This window comes from Myotis yumanensis, unplaced genomic scaffold (genome assembly GCF_028538775.1).
Source record: "Myotis yumanensis isolate MYYU_CA2020_CCGP unplaced genomic scaffold, mMyoYum1.0.hap1 SCAF_1, whole genome shotgun sequence".
Classification (NCBI taxonomy): domain Eukaryota; kingdom Metazoa; phylum Chordata; class Mammalia; order Chiroptera; family Vespertilionidae; genus Myotis; species Myotis yumanensis.
In genome coordinates, this window is record NW_027223752.1 from 83,555,145 (window position 1) to 83,569,260 (window position 14,116).

The 14,116-nt window shown below is 45.4% G+C and overlaps 1 protein-coding gene across 2 annotated transcripts in view; it reads left to right on the forward strand.

Annotated features, from left to right (window-relative positions):
* The window catches only part of LOC139004045 (dehydrogenase/reductase SDR family member 2, mitochondrial-like), a 31,585-nt gene extending 17,469 nt beyond the window's left edge, over positions 1-14,116 (forward strand). For both annotated transcript variants that reach the window (XM_070406699.1, XM_070406689.1), the window contains exons 2-9: positions 5,999-6,189; positions 9,274-9,451; positions 9,789-9,890; positions 11,052-11,122; positions 12,736-12,787; positions 13,105-13,239; positions 13,514-13,569; positions 13,839-14,116. In XM_070406699.1, the coding sequence (XP_070262800.1) occupies positions 6,041-6,189; positions 9,274-9,451; positions 9,789-9,890; positions 11,052-11,122; positions 12,736-12,787; positions 13,105-13,239; positions 13,514-13,569; positions 13,839-13,950 (855 nt within the window). In that variant the 5' untranslated portion in view covers positions 5,999-6,040 and the 3' untranslated portion in view covers positions 13,951-14,116. The remainder of the gene's footprint in view (positions 1-5,998; positions 6,190-9,273; positions 9,452-9,788; positions 9,891-11,051; positions 11,123-12,735; positions 12,788-13,104; positions 13,240-13,513; positions 13,570-13,838) is intronic.

Below are 14,116 nucleotides of genomic sequence, written 5' to 3' on the forward strand. Positions count from 1 at the left end.
GCAGTTTGCTTTCCTCCATTTCTTTCGTTTGTGTCCTGTTTCTTTATCTCGGCATTTTTTATGCTTCCCTGTGTTGAAAAAGTGGTTTTCTGTGCTGAGTGTCCTCTAGGGCCTAGTGGTTCAGCCTCCCCAATTACCTGAGGAGAACACTCTTAGTGCACCCCCTTGTGGTCTTTGTGCACAGTCTTGTTGGAGTTAAGCCTTGATTGTTGTAGTTATCACTGGGAGGAATTGACCTCCAGGCCAATTGGCTGTGAGAATCAGCTGTGTCTGCAGTGGGAAAACTTCTGTTCTGGAGACACCCCTCTGGGGCAAGACTTGCATCAATGGGGCTTTGGTGCTCACTGAGTCTGCCCCCTGAGTGTGTCCTTTATGTTTCCAGGGAGCTGCAAACTGGATGGTCCCGCTCTGACCTCTGGGATTCCTGGCTCCTGAATCTCTAGGGAGGTGCTAATCTAGCCTTTGCCTGTGGCTATCCAGCAAAAGCCTCCCTGCAGGGCTTGGGCGGGGCGGGTCCCAGGGGATCAACAGGGCGGGGCTAGCAGTTATGGCTGCTCTCAGACTTGCCCTCAGAGGCTCTGCTTCTCAGTGTCCCAGTAATCGCTACAAGCCCCTCGGAGAGAAAGCTGCCCTCGGGTTCTGACCGATGCCAGACAGTCCCGCTTCTCCCGTATGAGTCTGGGTCCCTAGAGACTCTCCCGGAACTGGTGCTCGGAGCCTGAGACTCCCTCCCAATTGAAAACGACAACCGTGCCCTCAGCCGCCAGCCCACTCCACATGCACCTCCGCACCTCAGTGTTTTACTTCAGCACTGTGCCTCCTTTGAGTCTCGGTATGCTTTTCTCTTTCCTTCTAGTTGTAGAATTTCCACTCAGCCAGCCTTCCTGTGGTTCTGAATGATGTCCGTTCCGTCTTTTAGTTGTATTTTTAAAGTGGTTGTTCGAGGCAGCAAACTCCGGTGTTTACCTATGCTGCCATCTTGGTTTCTCCAAATACATATTATTTAAATTGATTTCAGAGAGAAGAAGGGAGAGGGGGAGAGAGAAAATAATATCAATGATGAGAAAGGATCATTGATCGGCTGCCTCCTGTACACCCCCTACTGGGGATCAAGCCCACAACCCGGCATGAGCCCTGACCAGGAATCAAACTATGACCTCCTAGTTCATAGGTCGATGCTCAACCACTGAGCCACAGTGGCTGGGCTAATCCAACTTTCTTCTGGTTTTCTTGTGCTTACCTTCCCAGGGGCTGATGCTCTTTCTCAGGGGGTACTTGGCAAAATGGCAGTGATTCAGAGAAGAGTTCTAATGGCCTAGGCTCCTCCGAATGCAAGTACCCTGTTCTGACAATTACCCGGGCTCCTCCTACTCTTTCTATCTGTTCCTTCTGAGCTTCGGGGCACCTACAGCTGCTCTCACCTTTTACTGCTGTTCTCCCATGCACGTGTTTTGAACTGGGGCTTTCTCTAGAAAGTTAACTCTATCTATCTTTCAAGAATTTCTCATAATTTTCATGAAGTTTTTTGTGCTTTTTATTTTTACAGTATTGCTTTGGTTTTGTTCCCTTTCTTCCTTTTTTAAAAAGTATCTTTCAGCCAAAACCGGTTTGGCTCAGTGGATAGAGCATCGGCCTGCGGACTGAAAGGTCCCAGGTTCGATTCCGGTCAAGGGCATGTACCTGGGTTGCGGGCACATCCCCCGTGGGAGATGTGCAGGAGGCAGCTGATCGATGTTTCTCTCCCATCGATGTTTCTAACTATCTATCTCTCTCCCTTCCTCTCTGTAAAAAATCAATAAAAATATATTTAAAAAAAAAAGTATCTTTCAGTGGTGAAGGGGAAGAAGAGAAGGCTGAAGTACATATTTAATCTATAACTTTTATTCCATCACAGCTTATTTACTTTCAGGCTTATTTATCATATTTTTCTATATAGACATTTATGCTAATATAATTCCAGCCATGCTGTATATAAGTTTGTGTCATGATTTTTCAGTTAGTATTTTAACAAAAACATTTCAGTATTGTTACAAACTACTTATGAACACCCTTTTTAATGGCTACATATATTCCATCAAGAAACATGCATCCCATATTCAGCATTTAAGTTTATCTATTTTGTCAACTATTACAAATTGGATAACAAAGGTCCTTATTCATAAATCTGTTCTTACATTTAAAATGTTTTAGGTGAATTTATTCATATCTTTAAAGGTTTCTTCTCAAATATAGTCACACTCTGAAGCCATAGAAGTTAGGGCTTCAACATATGAACCTAGGGGCAGGAGGACACAATTCAGTCCATAACATTTCTTGAGATCAACAGCATTGAACTTGCTTGGAAACCCAGAGATTTAGCTAGTAAGTGCATGGTTGTTTAGAGCTTTCATGTTGAATACAGATGTGAACTTGTCTATTTTCAGAGCCCTATGATTTTGTTCCTGGGAAGGGTTAGGTTAGCTTTCCATATTGTGCAACGGCTTAATAAACTGGGATAGATCACTCAGAAAATGGAATAAGGATTAAGACCAAAAAAATGAACACTAGAAAAACAATGATTGGCTATTTTAGTCATGAGGGCCTGGAATAAAGTTTATGGCTCCCTGAGTGTGATCATCATTTATTTTTATCAAAATACCATTTTGTAAAAACCTCCACAAGTTTTTTCCCTCATAAGAAAAAGTCCAAATTCCCATGGTGTTACCACATCATCCCACCTTATCTAGGCCCTCTGCTCTGTCTCTGCTGGTCACCTCTTTGTTCCACCCCAGGAGCAGTCCTCAACTACTGACTGACAGGAGTTGGATGTACCCCTGTGCTGGTAACCGACTGTCTGGTTTGGATAGGACTTAGCAATTTGCTGAAATGTGGGCCTTTCAGTGCTAAAACCTGCAGTCCTAGAAACAGGGATTCTTGGTCACCCTAAGGCCAGTACCTTGTCCTCCCTATCCAGGTAGCTCAGTTGGTTGAAGCACCATCCCATACATCAAAAGATCGCAGATTCAATCCCAGTTCAGGGCCCATATGGGGATCAATCAATCAATTGATGTTTCTCTCTCACATCCATTTCTCTCTCTCTCTCTCTCTCTCTCTCTCTCTCTCTCTCTCTCTCATTCTTTCACTCTCACTCTCCCTTCCTTTCTCTCTAAAATCAATAAACATATCCTCAGGTGAGAATTAGGAAACAAAACTATTGCTCAGAGTTCCTCAATAAGATTGACCTTCAGTTACCAATAGACATAACTCACTTGATAATGTACCATTTATGGGCTATCTTCCCTTCTGTCTCACTCCTCCCACTCCCCTAACATTGCTTCCCAAGGCCATCTCCAAAAAAACTACTTGATTTTTTTTTTAATCAATAAAGAAAAAGAAATTTTATTTTATTTTATTTTATTTTTTTAAATCTTTATTGTTCAGATTATTATATTTGTTCCTCTTTTTTCCCCCCATAACTCCCCTCCTTCCAGCTCCCACCCCACCCTCCACCCTCACTCCCCACCCACTGTGTTCATCCATAGGTGCATGATTTTAGTCCAGTCACTTCCCGCATCTCCCACACCCCTTTTCCCCCCAAGAATAGTCAGTCTATTCCCTTTCTATGTCCCTGATTCTATTATAATCACCAGTTCATTCTGTACATCAGGTTATTTATTCACTTGATTCTTAGATTCATTTGTTGATAGATGCATGTTTGTTGTTCATAATTTGTATCTTTACCTTTTTCTTCTTCTTCCTCTTCTTAAAGGATACCTTTCAGCATTTCATATAATACTGGTTTGGCGGTGATGAACTCCTTTAGCTTTTCCTTATCTGTGAAGCTCTTTATCTGACCTTCAATTCTGAATGATAGCTTTGCTGGATAAAGTAATCTTGGTTGTAGGTTCTTGGTATTCAGCACTTTGAATATTTCTTGCCATTCCCTTCTGGCCTGCAAAGTTTCTGTTGAGAAATCAGCTGACAGTTGTATGGGTATTCCCTTGTAGGTAATTGAGCCTCTTTCTCTTGCTGCCTTTAAGATTTTCTCTTTGTCTTTTGCTCTTGGCATTTTAATGATGATGTGTCTTGGTGTGGTCCTCTTTGGATTCCTTTTGTTTGGGGTTCTCTGCGCTTCTTGGACCTGTAAGTCCATTTCTTTCACCAGGTGGGGGAAGTTTTCTGCCATTATTTCTTGAAATAGGTTTTCAATATCTTGCTGTCTCTCATCTTCTGGCACTCCAATAATTCTGATATTAGTCCGCTTAAAGCTGTCCCAGAGGCTCCTTACACTATCTTCACACTTTCGGATTCTTTTTTCATTTTGCTTTTCCAATTGGGTGTTTTTTGTCGAATCTTTGGTTTGATTCTTGTGCTCCTCTGGTCTGCTATTGGGTATAATATTCTTTATTTCAGTCCGTGTATGCTTACTTTCTAATTTCTTTATCGTAGCATCGAGGGTCTCATTAGTTTTCGTGAGGCTCTGCACAAATTTATGGCAAGCCCTCAAAATTGCGATTCTTAGCTCCATATCCTCCATTTCTGTCATGTTTTTTTGTCTCCGCATCTTTTATGCTTTCTTGGTGTACCCCCTTGTGGTCTCTGTGCGCAGTCTTGTTCTAGCCAAGCCTTAATTGTTGTAGTTAACACTAGAGGGATTTGACCACCAGGCCGACTGGCTGTAGGAATCAGCTGTTTGGAAAGCGTCTGTCTTCTGGGGAGGCGCTAGTCCAGCCTTTGCCTGAGGCGATCGGCAAATGGCTGTGCGCAGGGTTTGGGCGGGGCGGGCTCAACAGGGTGGCGGGAGGGAGCAGCTATGGCCGCTCTCAGTCCTGTCCCAGCAACCGCTGCAAACCTCGGAGGGGCCGTAGCCAGACAGTCCCGCTTCTCCCGTTTGAGTCTGGGTCCCTAGAGACTCGCCCGGATCTGTAGCCCAGAGTCTGAGACTCACTCCTGAGTGAAAACGACAACCGCGCCCTCAGCCACCAGCCCGCTTTGCGCGCGCACCACCTCACCACCGCACCACCGTACCTTTAAATTTTCCACACTGCGCCTCCTCTGTGAGTCGGAATGCTGTTGTTTTTGCTTCTAGTTGAAGAGTCTCTCCTCAGCCAGCCTTCCTGTGGTTCTGGTTGATGTCCGTTCTGACTTTTAGTTGTATTTTTGAAGTGGTTGTTTACGGCGGCAATCTCCGGTGTTTACCTATGCCGCCATCTTCGATTCCTCCCCTACTTGATTTTTTAGTGTGATTCTGAGGTAGCCACCCCAAGACAACTATTGTTCCTTGATCTCCCCATAAGATGGAGGGAAGGTTTGGGATGAAAGGTTTGGGTTGAGAGGAAGTTACTGAAGAAACGAGGTGTTGCTGAAACAGTTACAATGAAACAGGCGCCATAGGATCTTTGGGCAGGTGCGGCTGGACAATATGGCCTGGAGTTCAAGAGATGTGAGGTATAGGCCCTATGAAAGATTTTTAAACGAAGGGCGAGTGGCTGGACTTTTATCTCAGTTGGATCAGAGTCATTTGTGATGTGGGAAAACAACTTGCCTCCCAGAAATGCTGACACATCTGGTATATCTGATGAGGGGACAATTGCTGTTGCTTCAGGTGAGGAGCTGAAGGAAGAGGAGTTTGCAGCAGGTGGGGAAGGTGACAAGAACTTGGACTGGGGTGGTTGCAACAGGCTGGGGAAAGATAAGAAGAAAGGCCAATGCAATTTCTTTGTGGAAGAATAGATGTATGGAGAGAAGTACAAAGGTGACTCTTGGAAGACCACAGTGATATTCCTTGTTTGGGGCTGGGGAGGTGAGTCAGGCAAGTATCACTCAGGCATCTACCTGGGACCCAGCATTGCAGGGAAGCCCATTTGGGGAACTGGTCATGGAAAGGACATGAGCAGCTCTGTGCTTCCTGGTAAGTTTAAAGGATGGTAGGACACCTATCAGAGACTTCAGTGGAACCCTCCCATGAAGGATGGGTGGAGTCAGATTCTAACATGGTTCATGGTGATTGTCTTCCCAGGTTCTTATCCAGCTTTGAATCAAGGAGGCCAGAGGCCAGACAATGACTAGCATGTTCAGAGCTACGTCTTGGGCCTTTAAGGGTCTTCAATGCTCCTCAGTCCTTCTCTCAGCAAGAATGAGCAGCAAAACAGCAGATAGAGGCTCTCCACTGGCTGGGAAAGTAGCTGTGGTCACTGGGTCCACAAGCGGGTGAGTGAATGGGAGTCCATGTAATGAACAGATTTAGAGTCCCATCCAGGGCAGGGGATGTCCTTCTCACACATCCTTCCTGACACCCCCATCTCATTACACAGCTCTGACATTTATCATTAACACCAACTCAGTGTGTCTTCCTAAAACATCCCGTTTCTAAGTTCCAAGAATGATAAGATTTGGAAAATCAACTGCTTCCGGTTCAATCAGAGCAGTGTTTGAATCTAGTCTCTGCCACTTACTGGCTGGGTAACCCTCAGGTATTTAACTTACCATCATCAGGGCAGCTCTCTCTCCCCATCCTTCATGGGCACGTGGCCATGGGCTTTTAGGGTCCTTGTCTAATAGGGAGAAGCCAGAGACCTATTGGTCTCTCAGACTTAGGCATTCCATTGACTGCAGCGTGTTCACTGGCAGTAGGGCACCGGGCAAGGCAATGTCTCATGATCAGCTCAGAGAGCTCACATAGATGACCCTCTCCTGGTCACATCTCTTCCTATGTACCTCCAATTCCACTCATCCTCTAACTGCCATAATGGGCCACAGTCTTTAATGAGTCATTACCACAGGCAGGAGGGGGGAATTCTGATGTTCAGGGGCCCTGTCTTCCTTTTGACCTTTCATGGTCAAATTTAGATCACTTTATTTTAGAACTGTTAATATCCCAGACTTCCACATCACCATGATGTTTTATTTTTTTTAAATATATTTTTCTTGATTTTAGAGAGAGGAAGGGAGAAGGAGAGAAAGATAAAAACATCAATGATGAGAATCATTGATTGGCTGCTTCCTGCACACCCCCTAATGGGGTTCTAGCCAGCAACCCAGACATGTGTCCTGACCAGGACTCAAACCATAACCTCCTGGTACATAGGTTAATGCTCACTGCTGAGCAAAACTGGCCAGGCCCCAATTATGTTTTATTTATTTATTTATTTATTTTTTAAAATTAAATCTTTATTGTTCAGATTATTACAGTTGTTACTCTTTTTCTCCCATAGCTCCCCTCCACTCGGTTCCCACCCCACACTCTGCCCATACCCCCTCCCTCACTGTCCTCATCCATAGGTGTACAATTTTTATTCAGTCTCTTCCCCCACCCCCCATACCCCTTTCCCCCTGAAGAATAGTCAGTCCACTCCCTTTCTATGCCCCTGATTCTATTATATTCACCAGTTTATTCTGTTCATCAGATTATTTATTCACTTGATTTTTAGATTCACTTGTTGATAGATGTGTATTTGTTGTTCATAATTTTTATCTTTACCTTTTTCTTCTTCTTCCTCTTCTTAAAGAATACCTTTCAGCATTTCATATAATACTGGTTTGGTGGTGATGAACTTCTTTAGCTTTTTCTTATCTGTGAAGCTCTTTATCTGACCTTCAATTCTGAATGATACCTTTGCTGGGTAAAGTAATCTAGGTTGTAGGTTCTTGCTATTCATCACTGAGTATTTCTTGCCACTCCCTTCTGGCCTGCATAGTTTCTGTTGAGAAATTAGTTGACAGTTGTATGGGTACTCCCCTGTAGGTAGCTGACTTTTTTTCTCTTGCTGCTTTTAAGATTCTCTCTTTGTCTTTTGCTCTTAGCATTTTAATTATGATGTGTCTTGGTGTGGTTCTCTTTGGATTCCTTTTGTTTGGGGTTCTCTGTGCTTCCTGGACTTGTAAGTCTATTTCTTTCACCAGGTAGGGGAAGTTTTCTGTCATTATTTCTTCAAATAGGTTTTCAATATCTTGCTCTCTCTCTCTTCTTCTCGGACCCCCATAATTCGGATGTTGGTATGCTTGAAGTTGTCCCAGAGGCTCCTTACACTATCTTCATATTTTTGGATTCTTTTTTCTTTTTGTTTTTCTGGTTGGGTGATTTTTGCTTCTTCATATTTCAAATCTTTGACTTGATTCTTGCGATCCTCTACTCTGCTGTTGGAACTCTGTATAATATTCTTTATTTCAGTCAGTGTATGCTTAATTTCTAGTTGGTCCTTGTTCATATCCTCGAGGGTCTTACTAGATTTCATGAGGGTCTCACTGAATTTATTGACGGTTTCTAGAAAATTCTTGAAAAACCTTATAAGTTTGGTTTTGAACTCTATATCCAGTAGTTTGCTTTCCTCCATTTCTGTCATTTGTGACATTTTTCTTTGTCTCCACATTTTTTATGCTTCTCTGTGTTGATAGAGTGGCTTTGTGTGCTAGGCGTCCTATAGGGCCCAGTGGCTCAGCCTCCCCAATTACCTGAGGTGGACACTCTTGGTGCACCCCTTTGTGGGCTTTGTGCACAATCTTGTTGTAGTTAAGCCTTGATTGTTGTAGGTATCACTGGGAGGAATTGACCTCCAGGCCAAAACTGGCTGTGAGAATCAGCTGTGTCTACAGTGGGAGAACTTCTGTGCTGGAGACACCCTTCTGGGGCAAGATTTACTTCAATCTGGCCCCTATGAGGTTTTAAATCTATGTGTCTCCAATGCCCAGCCCTCATCACAAATGAGTAATTCAAAACTCTATGTTGCCCCAGCAGTTTCTATAAGAGAAGGGTCGTATGCCTTCTGCCCTTGATCACAGGTACTCAACCAGCCCAAGTCAAGTGTGCTTCAGACCTCCTTAAAGTAAGGAGATGGAGAATAGAGGCAGAACACATTCTCAGCATTGAATTTTTTAAATTGCAGGACAGAGGAAAGCTTTAAGGCTTATAGAAAGTGCAATTTACACCAGAGGCCTCTGGCTAGAACCAAGGGAGAAAACACTGGGCAGTTAAAGACTCTCTACCATTCACCCTGGATGCCCCGCACATGTACACGTGTCCTGAAGGATCATTACTTTTTAAAATTCCCTTCAATTAAACTGTTATAAAAATTTTCTCATCCATATCATTATTGTACATATAGTTGTGAGAATTAACTGGGTTAGTCTTGGTGAAGGCCTGATATATAGAAAATGTTTAATAATTCCTCTTTCCCACTTGAAAGATTTGGAGGCAGTTCTTGAACCACACTGTGGAACTCAATTTGTGTCTCATGATCAGCCTTCCAGGAGGAGGGTGGGGAGGGCTGAAGCCATCATAGCCATCTCTGCCCTCAGGATTGGCTTCGCCATCGCCCGGCGTCTGGCCCAGGACGGGGCCCATGTGGTGGTCAGCAGCCGGAAGCAGCAGAACGTGGACCAGGCACTGGCAACGCTGCAGGGGGAGGGGCTGAGTGTGTCTGGCACCGTGTGCCACGTGGGGAAGGCTGAGGACCGAGACTGGCTGGTGGCCACGGTGAGGAGATGGGTAGGGTTTGGAGGTAGAAAGAGGAAGAGTGGTTATTTTAAAAACATAACCTGATCAAATGAACAAGCAAACAAGCACAGGAATGAAGGCTGACCATGTGCTCGGCATTGGTTACTCCAGAGCCTGAACAGGTTTACAGATCTGGGTGGAGAGATGTTTTAAGTCTGATGAGGAGAGACAGCTCTCCACCCTCACTTGGTGTGGTCCCCTCCTGGATTTAGCCAGGCAGAGACCCAGGGAGAGCAAACAGGAAATACCTCCCACTGCAACAGAAAACTTCTTTTGCTCCCTGACCCTGGTCCTCACTGCCCCCTTCTCCCTGCAGGCCCTGACACATTCTGGGAATGTTGACTTCCTGGTGTGTGTGGCAGGAGTCAATCCCTACGTGGGAAGTACCTTGGAGAGCAGTGAGGAGGTCTGGGACAAGGTGAGGTCTGGGGACACCAGGTAGGGCTGACGGATGTCATCCTCACCCTCTGCACGACCCTCTTTCCATCTCAGCTCCCACACACCTTCCCCTCACAGACTCACTGGCACAGAGCAGGCCAGGTGCCTGGACTCTGACACTCAATTCCCCATCTGTGAGATGGAGGTAGGAGTGTCTACACCAAGCATGTCAAACTCTCAGCCACCACGAGTTTGACATGCTTGCTACACTCTAGTTCTGATCCCCACTGTTCATGCGCTCCCAGTTTGCTGGGAGAGTCCAACAGAGAACCAGATCATCACAATAAATGTGGGGCACAAAGAAGGAAATGACTCCCTTCCTTGCCTAAGAATGCTTCATGCCCAAGGCTTAAACCCTGAAATCCAGCTGTATTAGTTTCAGAGGGCTTCTGTAACGAAGTACCACAACCCAGGTGGCTTACACACAGAATTTATTGTCTCACAGTCTTGGAGTCAGAAGGCATCAGCAGGGTTTGTTCCTTCTGATGGCTATGAGAGAATCTATTCATGCCACTCCCCTAGCTACTGGTGGTTTGCTGGCAATCTTTGATGTTACTTGGCTTATAGAAAAAAGCATCACTCCAACCTCTGCCTTCATCTTCACATGGAATTCTCAGTGTGTATTTGTGTGTGCATGCGCGTGCGTGCAAACTTGCCTTCTTAGGACACCATTCATTTTGAATTAGGGCCCATTCTATGACCTTATTTTAACTATGTCTACAATGACTCTAGTTCCAAATAAGGTTACATTATGAGGTACTAGGGGTTATGACTTTACCATAGAGTTTGGGTGGTACACGATTCAGCTTATAATACCAGCCTTCCCAGACTCAATTGGCCAGTGCCTTCTCAGACCCAAATGGGGCATTTTTTTCTAACCGATACCCTTACAGACACAGGGAGACATCCTGCAGACTCTGGGTCTTATGCCTGCAAAGGCTTCCTGATCCCCATATTCCTGCTTTTTCAGGATGCCTCCCCCCGCCCCCCATGTATGTCAAAGAAAGCCAGCACTCTCCCCACTTCCCATTGTCAGAAGCCATCACGCCCATGTTCTAATGTGGTGTATTTGCTAATACTGTGAGAACATGCACTGGACTGAATGTCTCTCCTCCCCCACCCTCATTTGCTCTGATTTCAGATCTTGAATGTCAATGTGAAGGCCCCAGCCCTGCTGCTGAGCCAGCTGCTGCCCCACATGGAGAACAGGGGGTGAGGGCAGGGAAGGGGAGAGGGATGGAGACATTAAGTGTCAAATGTGAAGCAGAGGTGGTAAACAAGAGCCAGGTGTTGAGTTAGATCTTTCTTCTGGGCAGCAGGCTTAGCTGAGCCAGTAACACAGGAGAAGTGAGAATTCAACTTTCAGGCTCTATCCTTTAGTGTCATTCTCTCATAGCTAGAATGCCCATGGAATCTGGCAAGGACTCTACTAGTAGGACAATAAGGGATCTACAGACAGAAAGGTCCAGAGTCCTCACAGCTGTCCTGGAATGAGAGGAATGCAAGTGGTCTCTCTAGAATAGTGAAAGTTTAGCTTCATATTTCTAGGTCACAAAAGAGAAAAAAATCCTGTCTTCTTGCATGAATGCCCAATTTCTAGAGTGCCCAGAAATTGGCAGGGACTGGAAGAGAGAAACGGAATTCTAATGACAGGAAGGCCCAGAGTTCCCATAACTGTCCTGGAGTTGGGGAACTGAAAGTGGCCTCTCTTAGGCTGCATGCAGCAGGTCAGGGCACAAAGTCCAGGTTGATGGCACTGAGGCACCCTGCAGCCTGTCCATAATAAAGGTAGTGGAGTTTCCAAGTCCCACTCAACTCTTATCTCTCAAACTTTTTTACTCTTGGGCTAGCCATGTCCTTCATTATCTTCCCCATCATCCCTGCTCTGCGTGTGTTGCACAGAACGACTTTTAGATCCAGGGTGAGTGAAGAGAAGAGGTCAGAGACAAGGCTGGACAAGCAGGATGTTGCTAAATTATGGATAGCCTTGAATGTTGTAATAAGGAATTTTGTCAACATTTAGGAGACAAAGGTGAAAATTATATGATTGTTTGTTTTAATTATTTTAGGCATACTTCATCTTCTTCCTAAATTAAAAGAGAGCATGAAGAGAAAACACTTGCCGGACAATGAAAGCATCTTGATTTACTGGCCTGCACAGAATAGACACTGAGGGAAAGGGAATGAGTAGGTAAAGGGGAAAAGAGAGGCAAGAGTGCAGATTTCTCAAGAGGACCAAACAGGTTCCAGAAAGGAAATTTTAGTCTACAGTATCTGATGTGACAGGAAACTGGAGGGTAGAGAAGTGAGGTCTGAACAAGGGTCATTAGACTTGGTGAGTGAGGGAGCACTGAGGATCTTAAGAAAAACTTTTCCAGAGGATTTTGGGGTAGGGTTGTGGGGGGCGTGGAGCTTCTGAGATTAAGATTCCAAAGGATCCACTGGGAAGAACTTGGAATATTACTCTTAAGCATGCCTGGTATAGAACACCCTCAAAGCCAGTAAATGGAACAATAGTCTAGAATAAAGGCAAATGTTGGCTGTATTTGATAAAAGTGTTCATACTAGTTCTCCTTAATGGATTGAGCATCCAAGTGTGGATGAAAACATAAACTTGGTCCTGGTCCTCAGGATGCTCTAGGCCCTAGAGTCTAGGCCAGAGGAGATAGGCTGAAGGAAGGCAGGAGCGGGCTCTAATCTGAACCTAAATTTCTTTCACTCACTTTCATGGTCCACAGTCTCCACTTCCTTTCATGCCCCAGATGTGTCTATTTGCCTCACTTATGTGTGGCTCCATCGTATTTATCCCGTCTTTCTCTTCCCAGGGGAAGCTCTGTGGTTCTGGTCTCCTCAAGTGGGGCATACTTACCAGAAGCTGTAAGTATAAACTTCTATGATGCTAGATGAAAAGGAAGGAAACAGCCCCATTTGCCAAGAAACGTGGAGAGGGCCAGAAAGATCCCAGAATAGGCCATTGCTGGTGGGGCACATCTACACCCACATTTGATCAATGGGTGTCTCAGACCCTCATTCTCCAGAAAGGACACACATGGCAGGTTTTTAACCTTTCTTTGTGAGATTCTCAATTATCTCTGCATTGCTGAAGAGATATATTTATACATACAGGCCTAGGATCCAATAGAAACCTCCTCCTCAGTTACTTATTTGCCATCCACTTCCCTTTGTGTTCACAGAGGCTAGGGGCCTACAATGTCAGTAAAGCAGCCATTCTGGGACTCACCAAGACCCTGTCATTGGAGCTGGGACCAAAAGATATCCGGGTGAACTGCCTAGTTCCAGGAGTAATTGACACAGCCTTCAGCAAAGTGGTAAGGACCAAAGACAACCTCTGCTCCTGCCCCACTGAGTGCAGGGTCCCTTCCCCTACCAGCCCATGTCCCAGAGACACCTGGCCCTGTGGCCTCTTGCTCTGATGCTCTGGTCCACCACCTTTGGGATCAGCGGCAGAATCAGGATTGTAGTCCTCTGTGAGGGACGAGCCCAGAGTGTCCCCCAGAAGCCCCTCCACAAAGATGTTTATGGGGTGGAGCCATTGTGATTCCACCTGGATGAGCAGCACTAACCTTTTGACTGTTCCTTTAGCTGTTTGAGGATCCAGACTTTTGGAACCATATGAAGGGACGCCATGGAATACAGAGGTAGGTTGTGCATGAGGCAGTGCCCTTTGTAGATCTGGGTTAATGTAACTTCAGACCTTCATGATGAATAAAGATCATCATCACCTCTCTGCATTCCTCTTTCTGAGATTTGAGCCCTGGGGTGAGTAAAAGTCCCTGTAGAGCCCACATATCTCCACTTGCAGCCTTTCTCTCATGACCATAGGAGTCTTGACTTCCCAGCATCTGACAGGAGCCCAGGGTTCATGGGAAGCATCATCACTCTCAGCCCATCTCCTCTTTCCATACAGAGTGGGTCAGCCTGAGGACTGTTCGGGGCTGGTGTCCTTCCTCTGCTCTCCAGATGCCAGCTACATCACCGGTGAGAGCATTGTGGTGGCCGGCTTCTCACCCCACCTCTGAAGGACATGAGCTCAGAGCTCGGGCTTGCCTGTCATTGTAGAAGCGCCCTGTGGCTCTGGGGCCACCATGTTGGGACACCTCTATACATGATGAGCCTGTGCTTCAAATACACACTTTAAGTTCAACATAATCAGAGTATGAAACAATAAAGAACATCAGAAAAGAA